At 38.4% G+C, this 27,327-nt stretch overlaps 3 protein-coding genes across 5 annotated transcripts in view; 1 reads left to right on the top strand and 2 right to left on the bottom strand.

Annotated features, from left to right (window-relative positions):
- Position 1: 1 nt before the first annotated feature.
- Positions 2 to 9,812, bottom strand: LOC121510201 (ubiquitin-conjugating enzyme E2 G1-like). Its single transcript, XM_041788152.1, has 6 exons — positions 9,631 to 9,812; positions 5,528 to 5,630; positions 5,308 to 5,405; positions 4,954 to 5,132; positions 1,933 to 2,040; positions 2 to 1,842 (listed from the first exon to the last, which is right to left on the bottom strand). The coding sequence occupies exons 1-5, from the start codon at positions 9,671 to 9,673 to the stop codon at positions 1,954 to 1,956; spliced, it is 510 nt and encodes a 169-aa protein (XP_041644086.1). The 5' UTR covers positions 9,674 to 9,812; the 3' UTR covers positions 2 to 1,842; positions 1,933 to 1,953.
- A 3,248-nt stretch (positions 9,813 to 13,060) lies between these two features.
- Positions 13,061 to 21,215, top strand: anapc7 (anaphase promoting complex subunit 7). The gene is made up of 11 exons (XM_041788650.1): positions 13,061 to 13,265; positions 15,566 to 15,752; positions 15,915 to 16,034; positions 16,924 to 17,035; positions 17,189 to 17,342; positions 17,441 to 17,583; positions 17,789 to 17,906; positions 18,246 to 18,442; positions 19,546 to 19,770; positions 19,900 to 20,050; positions 20,220 to 21,215. The coding sequence occupies exons 1-11, from the start codon at positions 13,165 to 13,167 to the stop codon at positions 20,407 to 20,409; spliced, it is 1,698 nt and encodes a 565-aa protein (XP_041644584.1). The 5' UTR covers positions 13,061 to 13,164; the 3' UTR covers positions 20,410 to 21,215.
- Positions 21,216 to 23,266: 2,051 nt separating this feature from the next.
- Positions 23,267 to 27,327, bottom strand: part of LOC121509605 (sarcoplasmic/endoplasmic reticulum calcium ATPase 2-like) — a 45,031-nt gene continuing 40,970 nt past the window's right edge. For 2 of the 3 annotated variants that reach the window (XM_041787093.1, XM_041787094.1), the window contains one exon: positions 23,267 to 26,079. In XM_041787093.1, the coding sequence (XP_041643027.1) occupies positions 25,810 to 26,079 (270 nt within the window). In that variant the 3' untranslated portion in view covers positions 23,267 to 25,809. The remainder of the gene's footprint in view (positions 26,080 to 27,327) is intronic. The other variant, XR_005991886.1, reaches the window with a different exon arrangement.

Here is a 27,327-nt window from a genome sequence, read left to right as displayed (position 1 = left end):
ATTTTGTTTACACACTTTATTGAGCATCATGTCCAATATACATTGCATTGACACAAAATGAATAAAACAAACAAAATATGGCGTTAGGGTGGGTTACCTGGACACACCATTTCAGGGCGTATTGCTTAATGACATTTTCAAACGCACCGAATCTGTGCAAAAACAGTGAACACCGGTCAGAGGAGGTCATGGTAGGTTAGAAAAGTCTGACTTAAAAAGTTTATGTCAACAGCAGTTATGTGATAATCAAGTCTACAGAAATCTACTAACTGTACATTTCACATTCACCCAGAATGTACTAACAATGGTTTCATTTTTTTAACATACCCCAACCCCGTCAAACCTGATTGCATGCGCCATAAGATGGTTAGCTAGTTTTTAAAGTCAGTCACAGATCAATCATGTATAAGATTATTCAGTTATAGATGTCATCATGGCTTTATATTCAGCAACACCATCAATAAAGGCAAACAAAAGTCAATGTTTTCCAGCCTCCACTCAAGCTAGACAGTTTTTTAAAACAAAACCTAACTGCAGGATGTGCTCATTACCATCAGAACACCTGTTCATATTTTCTGAGCAGTGGTTTAACGCTGTCCATAATTAAAACTCAAATCAGTGATGAATATAATAGAAGTATGAACCAATCAGAACCTAAATTCTTGATAGAGCATTACTCAACCTAAACCCACAAGTGAATAAGACTAACACGTCATTATTTCCCCACACGTTGATCAAATGTGCAACAACAAAGTATGAATGACTAGCCTAATTCTACTATATTAATAACTCAAACATCCATAATCTTTGTCAAATTTTTTATCCTTTCAAATTGAGGTAAGCTTGGGTGTTGGTCAACCAGGACACATGCTGAAAAAGCGCAGCGTAGGCTTTTATCACAGACTGTTTTTGGTTGTCCTTGATTTAATATAACTGTGAAAAGACATTGGACTTTGTAATAATCATATATGCTCACTGACCAAAGAGAAAGGGTCAAGGATAAGAGCTCTAAGTTAAAGATTGCTAATCTAAAACCCAATGAGGTGTGCTCCTGAGAACTTTCAAAAAACCTTCTGTTACCTTTAGCTATGCTTGCGTGAGTCAATAAATCATAAAACAATAACTCTCAAATCTCTGAGTAAGCCATTCCATTAACATCTACAGCTAGAAACAATACAGAACAAGAGCTGCTGAGGGGATCATGCAGGTTTGAGAGTTGCGGTTTTATACCTGCATACACAAGCATAACTAACATGCTAACAGGAGGACTTTCTCAGAAAAAAAGACTGTATGAAAACTCTTTATACAGCTAGTCCCTCTAAAAATTCTCAACCAGATGCTCTAAACAACAAACAGACTGTGAGAAAGTGAAGCCAACACAAGGTAACAGTGATTCTAGAACAGTGTGGAAAACAATTACATCAATAGACAAAGATTTGTAGGGCCAACATTAATCTGGTGGCAAGTATTAAGATAGGGAGGACACGTGACGACCTAACGGTATCGGGTTTGATGTTTCGTTTTACACAATCTTGACCACTAAATTGCATAAGAAACCTGGTATAAAGTAGAAACTGTTCAGCAGCAGATAAAAAAGCAAGTTAATTTACAGTAGTGACATATCTTACATCATTATTTTTTCAAAATAAATAACATTAAATATACAATTCCAGGTAGGAAATAGGTTAATTTCGCTGGTAGGGTTCTCAAATTGGCTCATCTCGCGGAAAAAGACAACCGTTCACAGAAACGTGGTTGAGGCCAACCATTTCCTTTGACTGGCAAAACAAGGGGTGCAAAAGCCTTTTGTTGAAATTTTCCCTCTGAAGGCATTTCCTTTAACTGGAAAAACAAACAAAAAACATGATTACTTTCATGACAAATATTTTAAATATGGCTGTAATCTGGTGGACATTTTTTTATACTACTTACCCTGGAATTTACAATTGACTCCTAATCAAACGCCATCTCTTGACTTTTTCTTACACAGCGGGCCACCTTCCTCTTGAATTCACCGTTTGGGTCCTCCCTCCACTCTTTCTGTGGGAGAAACACACACAATTTTCTACATGAGTCTGATCTGCAATTTCATCAGGGTCTGCCAGTGCAACTCTCCATCCGTATTGTCTGGGGCTTGGCAATGAATCAAAATTTAGATCAAATAGAAATATGGCCCACTGCAATTTTCAAACAACAGCAGATGCAATATTTCTCTAACCCTGTGATACCTATGCTATTTTTAACCACTTTGTCTTGCCTGGACTTTTTGTCTTAGAAATCTTGTAAAACATAAACCCTGTGGCGCACAGTCAAGCTCTAAACATCCTTTTCTTCAGGGTAACCTGGGCTTTAAGAATACAAGTGCTGCCGTAATGTCACTGGGATTAGAAAAAAAAGAGTCATAAGACTATAAAGACAAAAGGAAAAACTAACCAGAAATTTAAAAACTCAAAGCTTTTTATGTGAGGCACACAGTAGACAATAATGAAAGTTTTTTTTTTGTTTGTTTGTTTTTTTGCACAAACTTGTTCCTCCATCTCTTGGGGACCAAAAAGTAAAAAAAAATATTCTTTGACAAAAAGTCTTAAGTATTGAAAAAAATCCTGTCCTTCTTGGAATTGGCTTCATTTGAGTCGTTATTCAAAACCTGCAAAGTCTGTCTGCAGTGACACAGAGGGACACATCACAGCCTCTCTGTGTCTCTTTCCCTCCATTATGAGTCATTCAGGCCATCTCATCCAGTTTCTAAGTGTTTGCACATGCGCTGTTCGGCAAAGGACGATGTGACGACGTAACGGTCTGTCATTGTTGTCACAGCTCATGTGACATCTGTTTTGGGAAATCAAGTGCTGGCTTATGCTTAGCTAGCAGTGAAGATGATCCAAAATTGATTAAACAATGGATAAAAGACATCCAATATCTTTGTTACTGGCGTGGATTTAATCTTTAAAGACCCTGGTAAGTCACCCAAGTTCCAGACTCACTTTTGAGGCAGTTTTTGAGGCAAAAATGTTTTATTTGTTACTATTATTATTTTTGTATGTTGTCTTATTTAAAATGAGACATAAAAATCATCATTCCCTCTAATACAAAAAATGATATAAAATTTGTAATGGGTCAAAATAATTGATATTTTTCGTCACTGTCCAGCCTTAGTTTGACCTAATATTGTGTGTGTTATAATACAGAATGATTTATTGCCTGTTTGTTGAGTCTGTTTTCAATGGGGCCTCCTCAAGCACAGTCAATCTGAACTGAGCCGACTGACCCAACCAGGACGACAGACACAGGAACGCATGGAGCATCTGGTAAATGTTAAGATGGTACACCACACACAGACTGCTGATCATACATCCCGTCAGTACATTAGTGTTACTTAAAAAAAAAAGAAAAAAGGAAGCAAATGGACAACAGATATACCTCTGAAAGGCATAGTAAAATATAGTACACTTCTCTTCATTTCAGAAACCATTAGTTCCTGTGGGTTTTAGGGGTAACAGTGTGTCCTGACAGCATGTGACTAAAGCATTTGTGACAAAATGAGCTCGATTTTATGGTTTCTTTTAGAGGGTATGCATGTGACGCCAGCAGCAGCGCGAGTCTCGGCTGTTCCAGACCTGACTGGCAGAAAGGTTGAGCTGGTGACAGAAATCAGTAGGGAGCGAACAGTAAGCGGCACCATTTCAGCTGAAAAGTGCCATCCTTCAAATAATTATATCTTGATGATGTTAATTGCGGTCAGTACAGATCCCCAGCTGATGAAATGTGTTCATAGAAATGTTTGAGCCATAATGGTACATTAATAAAGACACAAGATGAAGCTGTCAAAAAATTGATATTCATCACAGAGTTGGCCTTTGTAAATTAACGTGATTTCTACTTGGTTAAATATAGACGTTGTGTGAATGTTTCATGAAGTGAACATATCTGATGCTATATCAGTTTATACAACATAATAAGAAAGTCAAGAGCTGTATCATGAGAATTTGGCACATTAAAAATAAAATAAAGGTTTAACAGGGATTATAAATTAACTACATTGAGTAAGAAAGCTGGGATGTGTTGATTTTGTTTTGAAATACATCCTGAAGTTTGGCAAACAGATTTAACAACCACAGGGTGATCTTTTTACTGATAAGCTAAGATAAGAAGAAGTAAATAAAACACTGAAATACGGAGAAACAACTGATCTAAAGCTTCGTAATCACAAAACTTTGATATTAATTCAGTTTCACATCCATCACTGATGAGCTGGGCTGGTGTTCTCTGCGTTGTCCTTGAAATCCGATCCATATAAATGTCTGGGAACTTGATTTATGACCACACACCAATATCAAGGGTTCACCATGTCTTTAGGAAACAGTATGGGTCGCTCTCAAGTCCAAATAGCACTAATTTAAGTGAATATTAATCTGTTTTCATCTGTTCCCATTGAACAGTCAGCAGCGTCTCACACCGTTTTGCTAATCAGCCCGATTTAGCCGTCATGTCCCGTGCTGAAAGTACATACCCTCTATCACAGTGTCCTAACAGCCCATGACTGATATGGTAGGATGTGATCTGCTGTGCGGTCTTTACACCATTACCCTGTTTCTATTTTCTTTTCTGTCTCTGGGGTTGACATGGAGAGTAATTGACAAAGTACTGGAAGAGTCCTACAGGAATATTTTCATGGTTCTTTCCCACTTGTTAACACAGAGGCAAAGATGTTCAGCTCATTGTCGTCAAAACAGAGTACCTCACTCTAGTTTCTATGCCCTCAGAATAAAAAAACTACATGTCATACTGTTTAAGGGTAAACTACAATTTACAGGACAGGGAATTAAATATCAGACACAGTATGGACATCAAATGTCTGATACTGCTTGATATCAGATGCTTACATGCTGTTAGGACATGATGTAACTGTTTACTGAGATGATAAAAAATAAATATTAGAGTAGGCAAACTTACCGCAGCATCAACGTTAGCTGGTGAGTCGCTGTTGGGGTCTGCTAGCATGGAGATAACACTAATCATGATTGTCTCTACTGTGTGGATTGGAAGCCAGCGCTCCTCAGGCTTTTCATAACCAAACTTATCTTCTCCTGGCTCATGCAGAATTGAGATGCAAACATCCCCGTTCTTTGCAACTGTGGAGAATGGAAGTGTCAATCTAACAGCAGCCCTCGTTATAATACAATAAGCCTAAAAGCGTGATTATTTTTCTGCTGAATCACAAAAAAAACCTCGAAAATAACTCAACAAAAAAAAGCAAAAAGGGATCTTGCAGAGTGTCAACATCAAAGAGTCTGCTCATGTGTTTACCGTTTGGGTGCCAGATCTCAGTGATGAACTTCATCTTCGGAGGCCGTAGTGGATAATCATAAGGAAAGGTCAGGTATGCTTTGAAGAACCCTCCTTCACTGAAATACAATAAACAGAAATGTAAAAATATATAGAGAGAGCATGGGTAAAGGAGAAATCTTTTCATAATATAGTAGAAATAATGCTCAAACAAAGGTGTTTATGGACAGTTCTTACTTACAAAAGGGTATCTTGTGGACCAATGATTACAACTTCCCATTTATAAATGTCGTCATCATCTATGAGACCAGCTGAAAAGCCCTCTACTGGGTTCTTGTTGAGCTCTGTAAAGAGAAGCAAAGGCCAATGTTAGATACAGTGGACTGGAAATAAAACAACTACAGGGAACTCCACAAAACTGACAGGCCATCCTGGAAGTACCATATCCTGCAAATGACAACATTCAAAGGTGCTTTTGTTACAGAGACTAATCTTTAACAAAAGAGAAGGAGCAGTGATTAAAATGTTAATACATTATAGTTTAAAAGTAGATGAGTTAAATTTGACAAACTAAACCATAAAATATAGCTAATGATCAGGCCACCGCAAAGAGTGTGTTTTAGCAATTAGAGATTAAAACTGGCAAGAAATTTTTTGATTTGGTCAATATAAAATTAAACTTTGGAACAGAAAAACCTCAGCACAACAAAGCTCTAGATCGGTGCTTCCTAAAGTGTGGGCTGATGTACTGTAGGTGTGCCATGACAGCAGGGGTGGAAGAAGTACATGACTATTGTACTCAAGTGAAAGTAGAGCTACTTTCAGTTAGAATTTACTTAAGTAAAAAAAAATCACTGGTCTAGAAATCTACTCAAGAAAAAGAAAAAGAATTTAAGTCAAGATTTATTTTAAGTGCTAAGTATATACTGAGGAGTTGTACAGTAGAATGTGGTTTTCTTTATTGGCAATAACGACATAAGAATATTGATCTACAACCTGGTTTTTTAGGTAAAGTCACACCTCGTATAAAGTGAAAGGCAACAGCTTTTTGGGATGTAGTGTGGAATCATTCTCTTGCTGTTAGGGATGCACAAAATGGTATTATTGCCAATATCTGATATGCCAATAATTATAAAGTTATTTTAGCTGATACAGACATCAATGGCAAATTTTAAATGAAGTTCGGACTTAAAACGTCAGCCTTTATAACATACAATTCAACGTTTTAGGATGTGTAAATTAACCATTTCAGTCCTTCAAACAGACTTTAACGTGTAAGGAATGATGACGAACAAAGAAAAGACTTTAGCTGGCCGCTGATCTCGCTTAAAACTCATCTAACTTGCACGGCCAATATTTACAGCTGATATAGGCAGATTTTAAAGCAGAACACTTGTTTTAAATATCAGCAGAAATTTGGGGAATGCAAGGATTGGGATTCAGTCTGAAAATATCAAATCCCAATCCTGGCGCGTTTGGTGCATGTCTCCCCCTAGTTCCTCTTCCCAAATATCTCCTCTCCTTCCTCAGCTGTTCTTTCCACTAAAGACGAAAAGGAAAGAAAAAAAAAAAAAAAAAGACTTCATTTACGCTTGATCAAAGCAAATTAAGCAGTGCCGGCTTGTTAACTGAACCTTGTGACTTCGAAAACATTCTCCTAGTGATATTAATGTCTTTAAGAACTAAAAACTGCCACTGTAATTCTGTTTATGAAACTACCACATGCTACAAACATGCTCATGCTATGGTTGTATGAGGGTTTTTATGTTTCATACTGGATAGCAAACTTAAATGGGAAATGCTGCTCTGGATAAATGTGTCAGACTTTTAAAAAGGGCTCAAAATTTAACCCAGAACAACAAAATTTAACCCTGGTCAGAATTAGTGACATAATCAAATGGTGATTGTTAGCAATCTTCATATTGACATCATTGCTCTTTAAAAGAAAAACACAAATTAGGCTGATTTTATCTCCTGAGACTTAATTTCAGTTGTCAGGTCCAGATGTGGGATTATGGAAACAAGCTTAAAATGATAATATCATGCAAGATATGTTCAAGCAGCAACTTCTGTGGTTGAAAAACAAAGCAGTAAGTGTAACCTGCAGGTCCTTGAGGCTGTTCACAGATGCACCGCATGTAACATACATACTCCATGTTAAAATGAAAAAATTAACTGGTTGACTGCCAGATTCAAAATTCTTAGTGGGATTATTTAATGCCTTTACAAATACATACTGCAAATGGGGTGAATTCGGTTTTGGCTTTAATAAGAACATGAGATCTTTTTGCATTGTTTATTCCCTACACACTATGCAAATATTCAAGTGTCTTTTTAATTTTTATTTTTTATTTTTTTTACAAAAAAATCCAATTTTTCTTGCTCATGTATTTGTTTTTCTTCATCAAAATAAGAATAATGTAAAAAAAATCATCCCTTTAATATAGCAATTGATTTGGAACCTAAAAATAATTGCATATTAAATCGCAATCGCAATATTGGAGGGTAAAGATCGCAATTAGATTATTTTTGCAAATCGTTCAGCCCTCATGTTGAGTCTCTCAGCCAGGAGGCTGATGTTTGTTGTTCGTTTTGTTAGTTTACTGATTGAAATCTGACATTATAATGACAAGTTGACTGAGGGTGTCTGGCCACTTCCAATTTAAGATGTCTTACCTGCTCTAACAAAGTGTTTGCCTGATGAAGATAAAGCACCAAAATGCTGCAAATAAATACCCCTTTTTGCAGGTTGAACAGTGTGCGGGGGTTTCATATAAAAGAACAGGCCTACAAACAACTGTTCTTCCCAAAAGACAATTAAAGTTATCACGATTACAGTCAACATGTAAAAATCTTATTTTTTTATGTCAAAGTGACAAATCAACACTTTTATTTAGTTTGTAATATATTACATTGATGTGTTTGGTATCCCATCACTATACCTTACAGATTAACAAACATTACATTTTAACATCACACATTAAATAAACAGTGTGGCTGAAAATACATCAAATCGTGGTTTCCACAAATATAAATCACTGTTGAACTGAATCACCAACTTGAAGGTCTGAGATGAATAAACCACTGTGAGGACAGTGATTCACATTCCCACGCACAGAAAAAAAAAAAACCACACAAAAATTAGCATACCATTCAAACATTACAATATGCTCAATCAGTTATAGAAAAGAATGATAGCATTCCTTAAAATCAGCAGATGCAGTGCTGGCTGGCAGCTTTTGTTTCAGCAAGACAGGGAAATCTGAATGCTGTCCACTATCAGCTGATATGGCAAACTTCAGTGCATTATCATAGTGTGCCATCAAAGTAGGCTACTATGACTTGGGTGTTTGAGTGCTGTAAATATATTTTATATAGCATGTCTGGGAAGCTGAACCTTATTAGCAAAATCACAAGTTATGCAACAGACTAGCTTCAACTTGTTGGACTTAATTATTCTTTAACAAAATAGTCCAAAAGGAAATGTTATCACGCTACTGCTGGAGGAACCGAGTAAAGAATATTGTACTTTAACATGCTCTTGACAATTATTGTCAACAAATACACAATATTCGTTAAAAAAAGGTCCTTTAATTAAGACTGGTACAGTCATCCAGAACTAATGTGACAGTCAGATGGGACAAGACTGCATAACGGAGTGTCTACGATCAAAGTCCATAATTCTGACATAAATAAGAAAAGACTCGCCATTGTCACTATCGGGTTGTCTTTTCACATATATTCCAAAATTTAAAAAAAGCTACAAGATAACTTAAATGTAGATTTTCATCTGTATGGGCTTGAGCAGTGAAAGTCGAACATTTACTACTTATCCAGCATTAGTCTCAGTCTGATTTGACATGAGAAACATTACATTGTGTTTTAAAGCAAGTTGTTGTCTTCGAAACTTCGACCAAGCTTCCTCTGATATTTTAGTTAATTTGTCTGTTAAACAGTTAGAATTTAAAACCTATCATTAGCAAAGCTAAAGTCATCAGAGCAGATGAGTCCTTGGATTGATTATTCCTTTGTTCCGTTAGCTAATGTCGAACCTGCTAGCCGTTAGCAAGGTTAGCTCTGCGATCCGTGTTGGCTCAATATAATGTTGTTTTAGCCAGGTATATTTAATAATATGTTCAGAATTTACACCATCTGTGCACAGCAGCTTATCTAAATATAGTAAAGCAGTGGTGACTGTGTCTTTTATGTTGCTTGGTTAGCTTTGTAAGCTTACTTCTATGGCGTAAACATAGCTTTGCATTGCTAAAAGAGGGCTAACGTTAGCAGCTGTGAAGGTAGCCCTAATATCGGGTAGAATTACTTCAGACGTAGCGTTTTCATTACCTGCCAATTGTTTTCGAAGAAGTAATGCTGATTGTTCGGTCATGGTACGCAGACGTTAATGAAAAACACTTTGTGTCGACGAATGCTCCCCAAAAATAGAGCTGAGGCTGAAATCGAGGTGAGATCTTGCGCTGCCTGCTGCTGATTTCCCTCTGTGTTTTGACACAAGGTTCAGCTGCTGGCTTTCAATGTGCGCACGCGCGACTGCAATAGACTATGTTTGTGTTTTTGTGTTGACGGCGGCGTTTTATTTAGAAATCAACTGGCGTTTACTAGGTGTCGTTCTTTTCAGCTTACTAAAACATGTCCCTTCACATATATGACTCATAACTGATATACTCTAACATACCCTTTATCACTGGAGCTCAGTTCCCAGTGGAAGGTTGTGATTCAGTCTGAGTCACACAGTTTGTCTCTGAAGTTTGACGAGAGGTATCAACACACACCACACATAAAAGACCAGTTAGATGACAGTAATGATTGATTATTCTAATTATATTAATTATTTTAATTGCTCTAATTCATTCGGTTTTTCTGTATACTATTTTTTGGAATTTTATGGTTATTAAAAAAAATGCCCTTTTAATGTGTCAGCTTTAAAAGATGGTAGGTATCTTACGCATTTTATTTATTCGTTCCACTATCTTTTTTGTTATTTTTTATATCAATACTTTAACCAACTGTTATAGTAAAACAGTTTAGTCTAAACCCTCAGGTATCACTTTAATTTACCACCCTTTAAAGACATTAAGGACAAAAATGTCCACTTCCAAAAAACTGCTATTTTACTTAACAGACTGATATTTTTTTCTGCTTTTTTGCATATATGTCCTTAACAACTTCAGCTATGATCAAAACTACCAAACATTCGATCATTTTGAGGATTTTAACCCTTGAAAAGACCAGTTTGATTACTTAAAGATCAAAAAAATGTGGTATGAGTGGGAGTAAGGGAAGTTTTTGTCTACATGTGACTCAAAAGGATAGTAAATGGATAGTAAACTTTAAATCAGATGCTACACAAAAACTAACCTGTGATCAAACTGGCATTTAAAGGGTTAAAATCCTGAAAATTATTCAGGAATCAATAGTTTTGATTAGAACTGAAGTTGCTCAAAAGATTTGACCAAGAAAAGCAGAAAAAGATACTGATGCATATTGGAAGTGGATGTTTTTTGTCCTTAATGACTCGAAAGGGTAGTAAATTTTAAATCAAATGCTACACAAAAAATAAAAATGCATCAAAGTCAATATTTTGGCAAATCATTGACACATCCAAACTGGATTTAGAAATAATGCCCCAGCCATCCAACATTTGGTTTAAGGAAGATATCCCATTTTTTGTCACTTTTTTCATAACAAACAACATTGATTTTAAGTAATCAAAATGGCATTTAAAGGGTCAAAATTCTCAAAATGATTGAATTTTTGATAGTTTTGAGCACAGCTGATGTTGTTTAAGAGATTTATGCAAAAAAAAGCTGAAAAAAATATTAATCCATTAAGTTTTTATAGCAGTTTTTTGGAAGTGGACATTTTTGTCCTTAATGGCTTTAAAGGGTAGTAAATTAAAGTGATGCCTGAGAGTTAAGACTGAATTGTTTTACTGTAACAGTTTGTTAAAGTATTGATATGAAAAATAACAAAGGAAGAGAGTAAATTTGTTTCACATCCCCTGACCTTATAGAGCAATTGAAATTTGAATTAAAAAATGTGCCTAGAAAGAAACTTTGTTGCAAAACATCAGACCATACGCACTAACACAGCCAAAATGGTGAGCAGAGAAAGAGGACAAATTTGCCCAAAAGGGCAAAAATGTCCCTAGTGATGCCTGAGGGTTAAACACAAACACTGGCCATAGCCAGTACAACCATTCAGAATATCCTGAAGAAGCAAGAAACCACTGGTGCAGACGTCGAACAGGTAGGCCAAGGAAAACAGCAGCAGTTGATGACAGAAATATTATGAGAGCTGTAAAGAAAGACACTAAAACAACTGTTAGTGACAACAACAACAACCTCCAGAGGGCAGGAGTGAAGGTATCACAATCTACTGTTCACAGAAGATTTCATAACCAAAAGTACAAAGGCTACACCAGAAGATGCAAACTACTCATTGGTAATAAGAATAGGAAGGATACGCTGTAATTTACCAAAAAGTACAGAGACAAGCCACAAAAATTCTGGTAGAATGTTTCATGGACTGGTGAGACAAGGATGAACCTTTACCAAAGTGAAGGAAAGGCTCAAGTTTGGAGAAAGAAAAGATCTGCTCATGATCCCAAACTTACATGCTCATCGGTGAAACATAGTGAAGGTAATGTCGTGGGCTTGCATGGCTTCTTCAGGGATGGACTCATTGATCTTCATTGATGATGTCACACATGATGGCAGCGGCAAAATGAACTCAGAAGTCTGCAAAATCATTTTGTCGGCCAATTCAATTTGAAGAAAGATGCAACCAAACTGACTGGAAGATCCTTCATCATGCAGCAAGATAATGACCGCAAAACACTGCCAAAATAACAAAGGAGTTTATCAGAGTCAATAGGTGAAAGGTTTTAGACTGTAACCAAGTAACTTAAGCCCATGGAGCATGCATTTTACCTGCTTAAGAGAAGACTGAGGGGGTGACCTCCCCAAAACAAACAACAACTGAAAGAGGCTGCGGTGAAAGCCTGGAAAAGCATCAACAAAGAAGAATGTTAAACTTGGTGATGTCATTGGGTCACAGACTCCATGCAGTTATTCCAAGTAAAGGATTTGTAACTAAATATTAAATCTTATTCACTTTAATCTGTAGGCAATCTGACCAATACTTTTACTAAAAATTTGGTGTTCGGTTCCATATAATGCTATCTTCTAAGTTGTGTATCAGATCCAGATGTAACCTGGAAATAAAAGCTGAAATGTGGATTTCTTGTCTAATAATAATCTTTTGATGGCAAGCCCAAGTGTTTTCGGTCTACATAAACAAAGGAATTGGCCTCGGATGGGTGTGTTTAAACACTGAATGAAGATTATAGTCACTTCAGAAGTTTCTGTACACATTTTTCTGAGCTCTTGTTTAGAGTCTTAATCACAAATTGCACCATCAGAGCGAAATACATTTGAAAGAGCTTCGCATTAATTCAATTATAAACATTGCTGAACGCAAGGAATACATGCTGCGTTCACAAGTTATCCCAAACAAGTGCGCACAGTTACACTCTTTAATGTTAAGAGCCAATTAAGTACTTTTTTTCCAAACCTCCTGTGTATCAGTTTTTACATAACGCATCCTTACCTTCTGATAATACTATTGTATCAATAAAACAGATTTATTGACTACAGCGTCGCACGTTTCTTAAGAAGAAAATACTGAGAAGCACAGATGAACGAGCCCGTCAATGACACCTCAACGCAACAGTATGCGGAAGGAAGGGCGTGCGGCGCCATATTTAATACATCTGAAGCTAGCCAGCGTTAGCTGTTTACAAGCTCAAACTTTTCAATTGAGACGGTGAACCAAATCAAGCCCTCTGAATAATCAAACATGAATGTAATAGATCATGTACGGGATATGGCGGCTGCTGGCCTTCACTCCAACGTACGGATACTGACCAGTTTGTTGCTGACGATGAGTAATAACAATCCGTAAGTAATGTCCAACTGGGCTCCGTCTATTTCCAGTAGACTACAGTGTGTTATGTTAGACTGTGGAAATGATAGCTTCATGCTAACCTGACCACAGCAGCTACAGTTAGCAAATACAGGCACGGAAAACGCTAGTGTATAAAATTAGAATGCCACGCTGTACAATACCAAACTGCCAATTCCATTGTGAAGGAAAACCTTTTTACTGTTGCTCGATTTTAGTTCGTACCTAGCGTACGTTGGTTCCATTAATTAGCCATGTACGGATCCACTCACAAAATATGGATTGTTTTTAGCAGTTTGTTTGTAGGATTGAGGCTATAAACAATGAACTTACGCAGTGATTTAGCAATGTTTTATTACATCTGTCTGTTATTATCTAAATGCTCTAAATTAACTTACAATCTGCACCGATGTAACAGTTGTGCTGTCAAATCACAGCCTATTTCTGATGCATGGCAGTTGCAGCAAGGCTCTTAGTACATCATCTTCAGATTACTTTTAGCCCGCGTGATTTAAACATAGAGGATTTAAATCACCAGTAATAATAGCACAGACTTTGCTTTGAATGTTTTTTTTTTTTATCATGAAGTTGGTATTCCTAAGTCCCCATTCTGCTTGTTACTAATTCTTTGTCAGCAAGATCACACGTAGACGAAATTGTTTTTACCAGCCCGTTAAAGAAAGAATAAACCCATATCGATTACTGAAATAACTTGTAAGTGACAAGTAAAAATAAATACAAATTGACAGAAAATTCACAAATGAAAATCGGACATTGCTTTTGAATTGTGGTTCAACAGAATCATTTGAAAAAAAAATGACCATAGGGACATGTTAAACTAAGGTGTGTCCTGTAATTTGCATCACAGGTGTCCTTTGAACTTTAAATCAGTCAGTCTGCCTGTTTAAAGGGTGAAAAGTAGTCACTGTGCTGTTTGGTATCATGGTGTGTACCACACTGGACATGGGCCATGGAAAGCTAAGGAGAGAGTTGTCCCAGGAGATTAGTAAGACAATTCTAGACAAGCAAAGGCTATAAGAGCATCTCCAAGCAGCTCTATGTTCCTGTATAGACTATAGCTGCACATATTATTCATAATTTTAAGGTCCATGGGACTGTAGCCAAGCTCCCTGGATGTGGCCACAAAAGGAGAATTGATGAAAAATTGAACAGCTAGATAATATGAATGATAAGCAAAGAGCCCAGAACAACTTCTATAGAGATTAGAAGTGAACTCCAAGGTCAAGGTACATCAGTGTCAGTACACACTATTCATCGCTGTTTGAACCAAAGTGGATTTAATGGAAGAAGACCTAGAAAGACTTCACTGTTGAAAGCAAATCATAGAAAAGCCAGACTGGAATTTGCCAAAATGCATATTGAAAAGCCACAAAACCTCTGGGAGAAAGTCCTTTGGACAGGTGAGACTAACTGGAGCTTTTTGGCAAGTCACATCAGCTCTGCGTTCACAGTCACAGAAATGAAGCATTCAAAAAGAGGACACCGTAGCTACTGTGAAACAGGGAGGAGGCTTGGTTATATTCTGGGGCTGCTTTGTTGCATCTGGCACAGGGGGTCTTGAATCTGTGCAGGGTACAATGAAATCTCAAGACTATGAAGGCATTCTGGAGCAAAATGTGCTGCCCAGTGTCAGAAAGCTTGTTCTCAGTTGCAGGTCATAGGTCCTCCAAGAGGATAATGACCCAAAACACAGAGCTAAAAACAGCCAAGATTGGCTAAGAACAAAACAATGGACTATTTTGAAGTGGCCCTCTATGAGCCATGATCTAAATCCTATTGAACATCTGTGGAAGGAGCTGAAACATGCAGTCAGGAGAAGGCACCCTTCAAACCTGAGACAGCTGGAGCAGTTTGCCCCAGAGGAGTGAGCCAAAATACCTGGGTTAGGTGCAGAAGTCTCTCTGAGAGTTACAGAAATCGATTGATTGCAGTGATTGCCTCAAAAGTTTGTGCAACAAAATATTAAGTTAAGCGTACCATCAATTTAGTCCAGTCCAGTTTCATTAGTTTGTTTTTTAAGATTAAAATTCTGTTGAACCACAATTCAAAAGCAATATCTGTTTCATTAGTAAAGTTTCAGTATTTTATTATTTAAAATTATGTTTGTCAGTTTCAAGTTATTTCAGAAACCATTGTAGGGTTTTTTTCTTTAACAGAAGGGTACCAACAATTTTAGTCCATGTGTGGTGCCGTTTGCATTACAAATTTTGAAAACGCTGAGAAACATTTGTAGGCTCTAATCCACTATTTCCATCAAAATTTTTTTTAATTCTAGAGAGCTCTTTTCGCCGGCCCAGAAGTACCAGTTGTTGGTTTACCACGCTGATGCCATCTTCCATGATAAGGAGTATCGTAATGCTGCCTGCAAATATAGTATGGCATTGCAACAAAAGAAAGTACTCAGCAAAACCTCAAAAGTTCGCACTTCTGCTGGCGGAGCTGCATCAAACATACAGGCACAGGTATGTTACAGAAATGTATCTGAAGTTTTGACTGGGGACTTTTTTCCCCCCAGTGTGGGTTAATTTTGTGAGACATCATTTATCTCAACTCTGAAGTGCTATGTTTAAGAAAATCCATGTCACTGCTTGGTTTGTTTAACTTATATTTATGATGCTTTTCAGAGCTTACCATCAGAGATTGAGGTGAAGTACAAGATAGCTGAATGCTACACTATTTTGAAACTGGACAAAGATGCTATTGCAGTGCTTGATGGGATTCCGTCCAGACAGAGGACTCCAAAGGTAGGCTGCTAACCTCACAGTTTTTAATTTATTCTTAGGCCTTGATTCTGTAAGCACATTGTAAATTAAAGGCTGTCTGAAAATGAAACAAGGAAAATCATTGCCATTTAATTACCTACGCCAAGGAGGTTATGTGATCGGCAGGGTTTGTTAGTTTGTTTGTTAGCAATATAACTCAAAAAGTTATGGATGGATTTTGATGAAATTTTCAGGAAATGTCAGAAATGGCATAAGGAAGAACTAATTAGATTTTGGGAGTGATTTGGATTACCATCTGGAACCAGGAATTTTTTAAAGGATTCTTTACTATTGGTAGATAGGGCTAATGGCGGAGGTCTGCGCTGTTACCACTTTACACCAGGACATGGCGGACATGAGTAACTTCAATCCCAGCAGCATTTGTGGGTGTGTTTCTGTTCAAAGTTTTGGAGTTTATAGAGTTTGAAAGATACACGCCCAGTCGAGGAGACGAGTTGGAGTGTAATAGAGGGAAAGAGTGAATTGTAGCGAGAATACTCACAATGCTGGGAGGAACAGAGGAATATTCACCCTCTGCCATGACTTCCAGTCGTCCAGTGAGACCATGGGTGAGACTGTCAGTACATCTGTTGGGACCGGCAGGCAGTGCTTCTACCATGACAGTCCATCCGTAGCGAAGCCAATGCTTTGCTTCACCATGTTTCCACCCCACGGGGGAGGGAGTACTCAGCAAATGCCGTGGTGGGGTGCACATGGGAACGGATCCAGGAATTTTTTAAAGGATTCTTAACTATTGGGAGATAGGGCTAATGGTGGAGGTCTGTGCTTTCCAAGTGCTTTTCTAGTTCTGTTATATTTTGTGTCTGTCATATTTTATTGAAGATTGTGATGTCTATTTTTGTTCTTTCAGATTAACATGATGCTAGCTAACCTGTATAGAAAAGCTGGTCAGGAACGTTCTGCTGTTACAAGCTACAAAGAGGTCCTCAGACAGTGTCCCCTTGCCCTGGATGCTATTATTGGTATGAACCGTCACACAGACACCATCATTTAGCTTATAAAGTTTAAGCTGCTAAAACCCGTTCACCTGCAAATGTCTGTCTAAGCAATTATGCACTTGTCTGAATGTGTACACATGATCAGGAAAGCTCCTCATGAACTTTTCTGTTCTCCAGGTCTTCTTTCGTTATCAGTCAAAGGAGCTGAAGTAGCATCCATGACTATGGATGTGATCCAGAGCATCCCCAACTTGGACTGGCTTTCTGTTTGGGTCAAAGCCTATGCTTTCATACATGCAGGGGACAATCAAAGAGCCATCAACACTATTTGGTGAGCCAAGCAGGATTTTTTTGTTCAAAGTAAGAGATTGCTACAGTTTCTTTAAATTATGAAGACTATATAACCCTGTCCCCTTTAACCCGTCTCAGCTCTCTTGAGAAGAAGTCTCTGTTGCGGGATAATGTGGACCTCCTGGTGAGCTTGGCTGATGTGTACTTCAGGGCTGGTGACACAAAAAACGCCATTCTGAAATTTGAGCAGGCCCAGATGCTCGATCCATATCTCATTAAAGGTATGCTGCAGAATAAGTAGTTTAATTTATTTGATTGATTTTGCATCTATGATGAACTGTTCAACTGTATTTAGTAGTTTAACATGTTTTATCTTCATGGTTTAACTTTTATCATTATCCATGCTCTTGACATCAGGAGACATCACTTTAATTTAAGCATCATTCCACATTTATGTTCAGTTAAAATTGTTCTTTGTATTCAAAGGAATGGATGTTTACGGCTATCTGATGGCCCGTGAAGGACATTTGGAAGATGTTGAAGTCCTGGGTGGGCGATTATTTAATATCTCAGACCAGCATGCAGAACCCTGGGTGATCTCTGGGTGAGTACTATTGATGATGCATTGAATTGATCCTACATGAAATAAAACTGGGTCTTATTTACCATCAGTTCTTAAGATGGAAACAGTTTCTTTAAACTTTTTAAGAAGATCCTTCTTATTCTTAAAACAAATGCACAAGCTTTAGGCTCATAAGGACATGGAAATAATCAATGTAAGAACACAGGTGCAACTCAGTCAGCTGTTTTAGAACTGCTTCATGAATCTGCCCAAGACATTTTTAGGATCCTCTTTAAAAAAGTAAAATCTTAAGAAGATATGGATGAATGAAACCCACTGCCTGTTACTCTCTGGTGATCTTTAAATATGTTTGTTTTTCAGCTGTCACAGCTTTTACAGCAAACGTTACTCCAGAGCTCTCTACCTGGGAGCCAAGGCTATCCAGCTAAACAGCAATAGTGTGCAGGCTCTCCTCCTGAAGGGGGCAGCACTAAGAAACATGGGGCGGGTTCAGGAAGCCATCATCCATTTCCGAGAAGCTATGCGCCTGGCACCCTGCAGACTCGACTGCTATGAAGGCATGTGTTGCTGTTTATTCTGTTTTTAAGTGATCTCATCTGCAGTTTTTACAGGGTTCATCTGCACCGCACACTCTGTAGCTAATCACGCATTTTCAAGTCAGTAGTTGTGTTTGTACAGAACATGCAGCAATCTAGCTCTGTGAAGCGCCACCCTGCTCTGCTCCACTTTAGATGCGCGGCAAGTTTATTTTTGACAGAACTGCCCCTGACATGCATCAAGTTAATCAGAGCAGATCAACCCAGACAGGAAGTCAGACACAGTAACACACACAAATTCAATCAAATTCAGGATAACACAATGTACAGACTGCTGATCAAATATCCTATCACTAAATCAACAATATCTTATTCAGGAACAATCGTAATACATTTAACCATTTTATTGCAAAATGGATATACAGTTTTATTTCTTGGAGAAGTCTTTGCTCAAAAGATGCTCCCTGGGTTAGTAAAGCAGCATGCTTTGACCCCTATACTGATAGATACATTTATGGCAATGTGGACTGACTACAATAAAATTAGTTCAAAAGCACTTAATCCATAGTAGCATGAATCTGAAGGAGGGTGCAACAAGCTTTATGCTATAAAGGAGGAGGCTGGGATGGAGGAGGTGAAGCTTTGCCAGCAGCAGCAACAGTTTGGTGCATAAGCATTAATAGAAGCAGGCATTAGTGAGAAATCTGTCATATTTAAGTCCACCGCTGTGTTGAGAGAAAGAGCTGTGATTGGCTGTGGGAGCTGGGAGGTGATAATTGGGATCAGCTGGCCGTCAGCTGATCATGAACTGTGCGAACTAGCCCTAAGCTTCATATCACAGCAGGAAGCAATGAACAGCGCATCAGCATTGGAAAGGAAAAGTATCATGCTCATTGCATGTTTTCTTTATTCCCGCATTAACTTGTAAACTTGTGATCCAGCTGCTGCTGGCTGTGCTACACTTTGCTCATCAGAAACAAACCCTGTAGGCCAGGGTGCCGACCATCAGTTTTCAACAGATCATGGTACATATGGAGCCTGTGAGGTTTTGAGTCAATCTTTTTGGATTTAGTATATTCCTTTTCAGCTTGCACTGACTTTGCTGTCAACACTGTCCATTTAAGGTCTGATTGACTGTTACCTGGCATCCAATGGGATTCGAGAGGCCATGGGGATGGCCAATAACATCTATAAAACCCTGGGGGCAAACGCACAGACTCTGACCATCCTTGCCACAGTGTGCCTGGAAGACCCTGTGACTCAGGAGAAAGCCAAAACCCTACTGGATAAAGCACTGGCCCAGAGACCAGACTACACAAAGGCAGTCGTCAAAAAGGCTGAACTGCTCAGTATGTATACCTGTTGGAATGAGCCTTTATATTACAGATTAGACCAGAATCAAAATCTACACATTAAGGTGATGAACACAAACATGGATACACAGCTGGAAATGAAAGTGTCCTGTTCTTATGTTAAAGGTCGGGAGCAGAAATATGAAGAAGGGATTGCTCTCCTCCGGAATGCCCTGGCCAATCAGAGTGACTGTGTTCTGCACAGAATGCTGGGAGATTTCCTTGTGGCTGTCAATGATTACCAAGAAGCCATGGATCAGTATAGTATAGCATTAAGGTAACTGAGAAGATTGCTTTTTGAGTTTACTTCTAAATTTGAGATTGGTTCCCTGTACATGTAGATTTAAGCCACTGCTTTGACAAGTGTACCAATCAAATTGAAGTAAAGGACTGTGAGGGTTTTTATAAACTTCTAAACTTGTGATTTTTTTCCCCACACCATGAAGCCTGGATCCCAATGACCAGAAGTCATTAGAAGGCATGCAGAAGATGGAGAAGGAAGAAAGTCCCACAGATGCCACAGTGGAGCTGGATGGTGACGACATGGAGGGCAGTGGAGAGGATGGAGATCTGGAGGGCAGTGACAGTGAGGCAGCGCAGTGGGCTGATCAGGAACAGTGGTTTGGTATGCAGTGACCCCGGCCACAGGAGGACACCCAGTCTCATCCATCTCCTGACATACTGCAGTCTGTGTGGAGCTTTCAGCCATAAAGGTCGCCGTGCAGGACTGAGATGATCCAACACTCTGACATATTATGAGCCACTTCAGTGTGGTGCTAATTTAGGCCAGTTTGCTCATGTTTGTTTGGCTTTTATCCTCTTTTCCCTTTTCTGGCAACATGAATTCATTGATCACTTTTCCTGATCTTGAAAATATTAAAAGTTAAATATGCTCAGAACAATTTGAGTATCAGTGTATAACAAAGGACCGGCTTTGGATGCTTCAGAGATTAAGATGCTGAGCTGTGCCAAGGCTAGATTAAATCAGGACACTGCTGTGACAGGAAATGAAAGTTTAGGCCATAAATGACTGGAGTGTTCCTCATGTGACTGGAGAGACCGGTAATATTTTAAATGTGTGTTCTGTTAAAGCCTGACTGAAGTATTTACTGCATAGAGGGCATAGATATAACATTTTCACCACAAAAGATGACATTAGACCACCCCTTTGTGTCTCTATCAACCAGGTGGTCTGTAAAAAAGTGAATATGTACCATATAAATGTTTTACAATGTCATTAATTTCCTATTTGTCATTTCAGAATGTGGCATAATGTACATGCTTGTTATTTTCTTTTTTGTCTGCCTTACTGTATAAAAGAACTACCTTATGACTGAGTACTTCATTTGGAAAGTGTTACCATTTCAGATCAGTTGTTTATAGTATTTTGTACATATTTTTAAAGTGTATAATAAAATTTTTAAGCAATCACTTAACATGAATGTAACAGTCCAGTTTGTAATCTATCAGTGATATGGAGAACCTTTGGGCAAAGCCAGAATAGCTGCTTCCTTATTAACGTCTTCATACAGCTTCATACATGAAGAGCCCACATGAGGGTGGTTTTGAGGCCCTCTAAAAGGGGACATATGCAAAAAATCACTTTTTCAGGCTTTTCTAACAAAAATATGTGCCCTTGGCCTGTCCAAAATCCCTCAAATACCAGAAAAATCCATTCTCTTCCCCCCTCTCTTTCTCCACCTTTCAGAAAATGTGTGCTGAAACAAGCCATTCTCAGATTTTACCCTCATGATGTCACATGGGGAGTAAGCACTGCCCCCAGGTTTGGTTTGCCCTCCCCACTTGGTAGAAGGTTCCACCCTCCTTTTCTGATCTTCCTCTCAGCTGCCAGCTGAGATGCTGACTACGTCAGTGGGTTACCCTGCTGACTTGGGTCTGGGAGTTTGATAGTTCAAATCCCAGTCAGGTCCTTAACTTCGGAAAAAAAGTGTCCATAACATTGTAACATCAGGAGTGCCACATCCATTATCTGAGAGGGGCTGGTCAGACAGCTCATGAACATTTAAAGACAGAGACAGAGAAACAGCTCGTTCTGTGAAGGGCTGAAACAGAGGGCTCTTTAGACATGCAACAAACTTCACAGGCATGTTTTGGGGACCTCTGAGAACAATATAACCTTGTCTTAAAAGGGTAAAATTTGTCCCCTTTAAGGCTTTTTGTGCCTTTACTGAGAGGACAGAATTAGAAATGAGGATGAGAATGGAAAATAACTAGTAAAAACAGTGCCTATTAAAAGTATGCACCTCCTTGGATGTTTTACTCTTATTTAATAAATCAATTACGGTCAATATAATTTGGCTTTTAACAAAAACAAAACATGTAATGTGAAATAAGTGACTGCATAAATATTCAGCCTTTTTAAAGTGACTGACCTAATTCAACCGAAGTCCAGCCAATTGCTGCTTTTAGTCTCACAATTAGTGAAATGGGGCTCACCTGAGTGCAGTGAATGTGTCTCAAGTGATGGTACTATAAAGACACCTGTGTCTGGATGGTCCATTCCCTGGTTAATCATTATTCCTGGCTACCATTACACTATGAAGAAAAAAGCACACTCCAAGAAACAGTTAATGAAAAGTACAAGTCGGGGGATTGATACAAAACATTTCAAGGCACCTTCAATTCTCCCAAAATTCAGTTAAATCCATCATTAAAAAATGGAAGGAATATGGCACATGTGTAAATCTGCCTGGAGCAGTCCGTCCTCACAAACTGAGTGACTGTGCAAGGAGACAAATGAGAGAGACCACCAAGGAAAAAGCCACTGTTGAAGAAAAAATAATTAAATGCTGACTAAAGTTCAACAAAAGACATATGGGAGACTACATAATCAAGTGGCAGAGGGTTTTTTGTCTGATGAGACCAAAATAGAGCTTTTTGGCTATCAGACAAGATGCTGTTTGGCAGACACAGGGCACTGCACATCACCACAAACACACAATCTCTACTGTGAAGCATGGTGGTGGCAGCATCATGTTGTGGGGATGCTTCTCAGTAGCTGGCCTTGGAAGGCTTGTAAAAGGTAGAAGGTTAAACGGATATGCCAAAATATAGGAAAATTCTGGAAGACAATTTTATTCAGTCTGCAAGAGAACTACAGCACAGGAGTAGAGCTGTTTAAAGGGGGTGAATATTTATGCAGTCACTTATTTTACATTACGTATTTTATTTGATATTGCATAGTAGAAAACCTTTTTTTTTTTTTTTTTACTTGATGTTAGAGAGGGTTTTTTTTTCTCAAAAAAAAAAGCTGTTATATTGACCATTGATTGATTGATTCATAAAATCAATAAAAGGGTAAAACCTCCAAGGGGGGGAATACGTCTTATAGGTACTGTGCTGTAGGTGGGAGCCAAGCTTGGGGGTCACTGCTTTAAGGCCATCAGATGGGGTGTGAGATTGAACCACTGAACTAAATTAAGAAAAAAAAGTTTAAATAAAACTTGACGCAAAAGGAAACTCTTCATATATGACAGTTTTATTTACCTGAAACCAAAGTTCATGTGATACATTGTACAATCATCTCTGAAAATACAGTACAGCAGTTTGGCAAAAATGCCAGTGGAAGGACAGCCCACCGCCCTTATGATAAAACTTATGCATCACTGCACAACCACAAGTCCGCCTTCCCAGGTATGACAAAATCTGCTCCAAACATGATGCACATCTCAGTGCAAAGCAAAAAATAAAATAAAATAAAGGCTGTTTGGTTTTTAAATATCCCATAAAAGTTTTTCCTTAGGAAAGATGAACTGTTTGAGCTTATATAACATTTGTATTATCTGACGAATGTCTATTCTATTTACCAATACTATACACTGTCTAAAACACAAGTCTGGTAGAACAGATGGCTGACTCAGCGGACATGCACCATAGAATATAGTACAATTTACTGTACACAGTACTAAGATCTTTGCCTTAAAAGATGGCATGTAACTGTATGTAATCTAAGGCTCTTCATGCAGGAGGACAGAAGGACTGATAAGGTGGGATTGGCTAGTTTTCATCAGACATTTACCAGTATTTATGGCTGGTCTATGAAAATGACCGATGAACTTATGAGCCTCTGTTCTTATATTACTTGACTGACATGCAGCTCTTGTAAGATGTGCTGCCCAAAACACACATGCACAACACAAAACAAAACCAAAAGTTTCTGATAGGAGTTTAGAGGTGGGCTTACTTGGCCTTTGCTGCAAAGACAAAAGAGAGAGGAAGAATAAAATCAGTGGATAGGAGTCACAGGCCACAATGGAAGAATATGAGCAGCAAATAACTTAAATCGTCAACACTTCTTGTCATAAAAGGAGCACGCATATGAAGGCCATGCGTTGTGCAAGCAGAGGATTCCTAAAAGACATATGCAATTTAAGAAAAGATCAATAGACTTTAATATAAACTAATATACCCATGTTCTGTAGGGATTTTAGGGCACTTAAATGTCAGTGTTTATGCCAGTTGTTGAACATGCTGTCAGAATACAATCAAAAGCAACTGGCACAAATGATATTGAGCCAGCTTTAAATGCAAAATAGCTCCTACCTATTTCTACTCAGTGTTACCTGGCACTTAGTGACATTGAAGGCATTTTCAATCAAACTTAACAACACCTTTATCCTTTCCCCTCTTGCTGCTGTACCATTAAAAGTACATCAAAAACTGCTAGCCATATCAAACAGATGCAGAGCTGTCATTCATTCTCAGATAAGAAATGATAAAGAGCAAAGCATTTGCAATTAAAAAGAAAGAGAGCGAGCACCAGCTGGCATGCAGGTCAAAATGTACTCACTCTGTAGGTAAACGAGTGGAAGGCATTGGAAGAAACAACAGTTAGCTTTATATCTAATAAAAATTAAAGCACTCACTGGCCTGGGATTATTGAAAAGCAGGCATGCAGGAAGGCTACGACCATAATCGAGTCAACTAACATTGTATGGAGCATTTTAAAAGCAATAACATAAAAAAACACCTATACAGAGATTGTACTTAGTGTGCTATATACAGATATACAGAGTCTTCCAATGACCAATCATCCATGTTGTGCTCAGTTGATAAGACTAACAGCTTCTTGGTGCCTTTTTTACATATTCAAGTACAGTATGTGCACATTTTACATATATTAAAAAGATTATTGTTATTAAGATAAGGAAAAAACAATGGAAACTGAGATCGGATCTCAAAAAAGCAAACTTAAAAAAGAAAATCAAGACAAATATGTTTGCTTCAAGTAAACAAATATAGCAACAGACTTGATCGAAAATGACTCTAAACCAAACAGGTAACATGTCACTGTCCTCTCTCTGCTCCAACACACAAAAGTCAAATATATATACATAAAAAAACTTAAAATGTGTGCGAGGGCTTTATATTTACTGCAAAGAAACAGGTGCTTACCTCAACAGTTGAATGATAAATTATGTATGAAATGGTTTTTATGACAGAAGTCTAGTAATGATCATAAAACAGCACTGAGGTAGCTGTGCTCTGCCTACTGCAGAAAATCATGAATGAATACGCATGGAGCTAAAAAATGTAGAGATTCATGCCAGGGCAAATATACAAGTCTCTGCCCCATAATTCGTATTTTACTCCTTAGAGTTACACCTCTTTACAACAAGCATTCTTGTGCCCACAGCCTCGCAAAAATTACAAAATATTAATTATTATAAAATAGTGTGAATTCTCTGTACAGCTCAACAAACAGCTCCAACACGGTGGGCATCTCTTACTGTTCAAAACACGGGACTGATAAAGAGAAAAGCGTGATGGTTTAATAAAAGAAATGGACGCAGTGTCAGTCAGTCATTAAAATATGACCACCACCCCCAACCCCCCTTCTAAAAAAACATGTCTCATTGAAAATGTCTGAATAGAAAAGATCTGGCAGCAGACGCGCTGCCAAGTGTTGTGCAAGAGTTGACTGTGAGTTGTTCCGAGTTAATGTAACTGTGTTAGATGTGTATGTTAATGTCCACTTCACACTGGTGCACAGGGAGGGTACTGTAGTGAAGTCAGTCAGGGCCACAGCATGGCAGACACGTTAGTGTCGGTGCTGTAGATCCACAGCACCAGGGGCAGGGAGATGGCAACGAAGGGCCAGGAGATGCCCTCTGCACATGCAGACAGAGAGCGGCCCTTTCTGACCGGCTTCTCCAGCTGTTTACCGTAGTCCAAGTAGTTCCTGGCAAAAAACTTTAGCAGCTCGTCCAGCAGGATGACGGGAATGGAGATCTTAAGTACCATCATCCACTGGGTTGTATCCAGAGGGGTGATCTGGAAGATGACCTGGAAGAGAAAGCATGAAAATATTGGAGCAAATTCTAAGAGACAGAACAGTAAACGTGCTGTCAGCAGTGGAAGCAAAAGCTTCTTTGGAAGATGAGTCTGTGCCTTTTTTTAAGTTATGAAGAACCCTCAAAGAAGTTGTGTGTAGAAATAAGATTGTGACTCTCCTATACTGCTTGTACCTGGTGTAGGATTCAAACCAACATTTCTAGAACATTACTAGAATAATAACATATAAATAAATGATTCAGCAGTAAAGGTATTTACAAAATACTTCAGGAAAAGTTGATGTTGGTTTCTGAATGGGTTTTAGAAAAAAGCTCAAGTCCATCTAGTCAAAAACAAAGACTGCCTCATCAAAAAACTTCTAGGTATGACCAGAAATTACATCTTGATATTTTTTAGCTGAATGCCGATGCACAATTTATATCTCTAAACCAGTTACATTTGCACAAGAGCCAAGTTTTTTTCTTAGCAGACATTGTTAATGCCAGACTTTTAATTAAGCAAATACGATCTATTGAAATGTGATGATTTCCTTTGAAATGTACCTTATTTTTAGGTATTAGCAGTAAATTCAATCCCTATCGCCTGTACTGCAACCAGCTACAAGGGGGTGATTGAGATGTTCTAGCCACATACAGTATTTGGAGGGCTGTCATATTGTGCATCACTAGGTTTGAGTTAAATACGTGTAATCCTAAATGCAGCAAAGAGGTCTTTTGTTTTTGAAATCCAGGCAGGGAAATTAGTAGGTTGACACTATAACTGGCAGAGCTAATCAAGTATGGACCATAGACTGCAGAAAGAATTGGACAAAACCCATGTGAGGTCAGTCGTCTGCTTACAATAGGCGGACTCAAACAGCTCTTAAAGCCAATCCGTGGAGGCTTCCATATTGAAATTGCGGTCTCAACCGAACTTTGGATCAACCTCACGGCCCGCCCACTAAGTGTGACTTCCTGTCAGCCTGCTAGCTAGCATTTTGGTTGACAGAAACAGAGCCTCTGCCTGCCGAGCTATCTGTCAATCAAATGTGACGCGCCAATCAGCTTTCATCCTAAATATCATCCAAACGATCGTGGTACAAAAAAAAATTCACCCCCTGAACAGTGGGAGCACAATAAGACACTAGCTAATGAGACACGTTTGGTGTTTTGAACCAGGCTGTAAACAAGTTTATTTCTAGTGTCAAAACCGGCTGTTTAACATGTGTCCAGACGGGACTTCTGGTGTTCCTGCAGTCAG

The sequence above is a fragment of the Cheilinus undulatus genome, linkage group 5, assembly GCF_018320785.1.
Source record: "Cheilinus undulatus linkage group 5, ASM1832078v1, whole genome shotgun sequence".
In the NCBI taxonomy this organism is placed as follows: Eukaryota; Metazoa; Chordata; class Actinopteri; order Labriformes; family Labridae; genus Cheilinus; species Cheilinus undulatus.
Note: the sequence above shows the minus strand (reverse complement) of the source record. Positions and strands in the feature narration are given on the sequence as shown.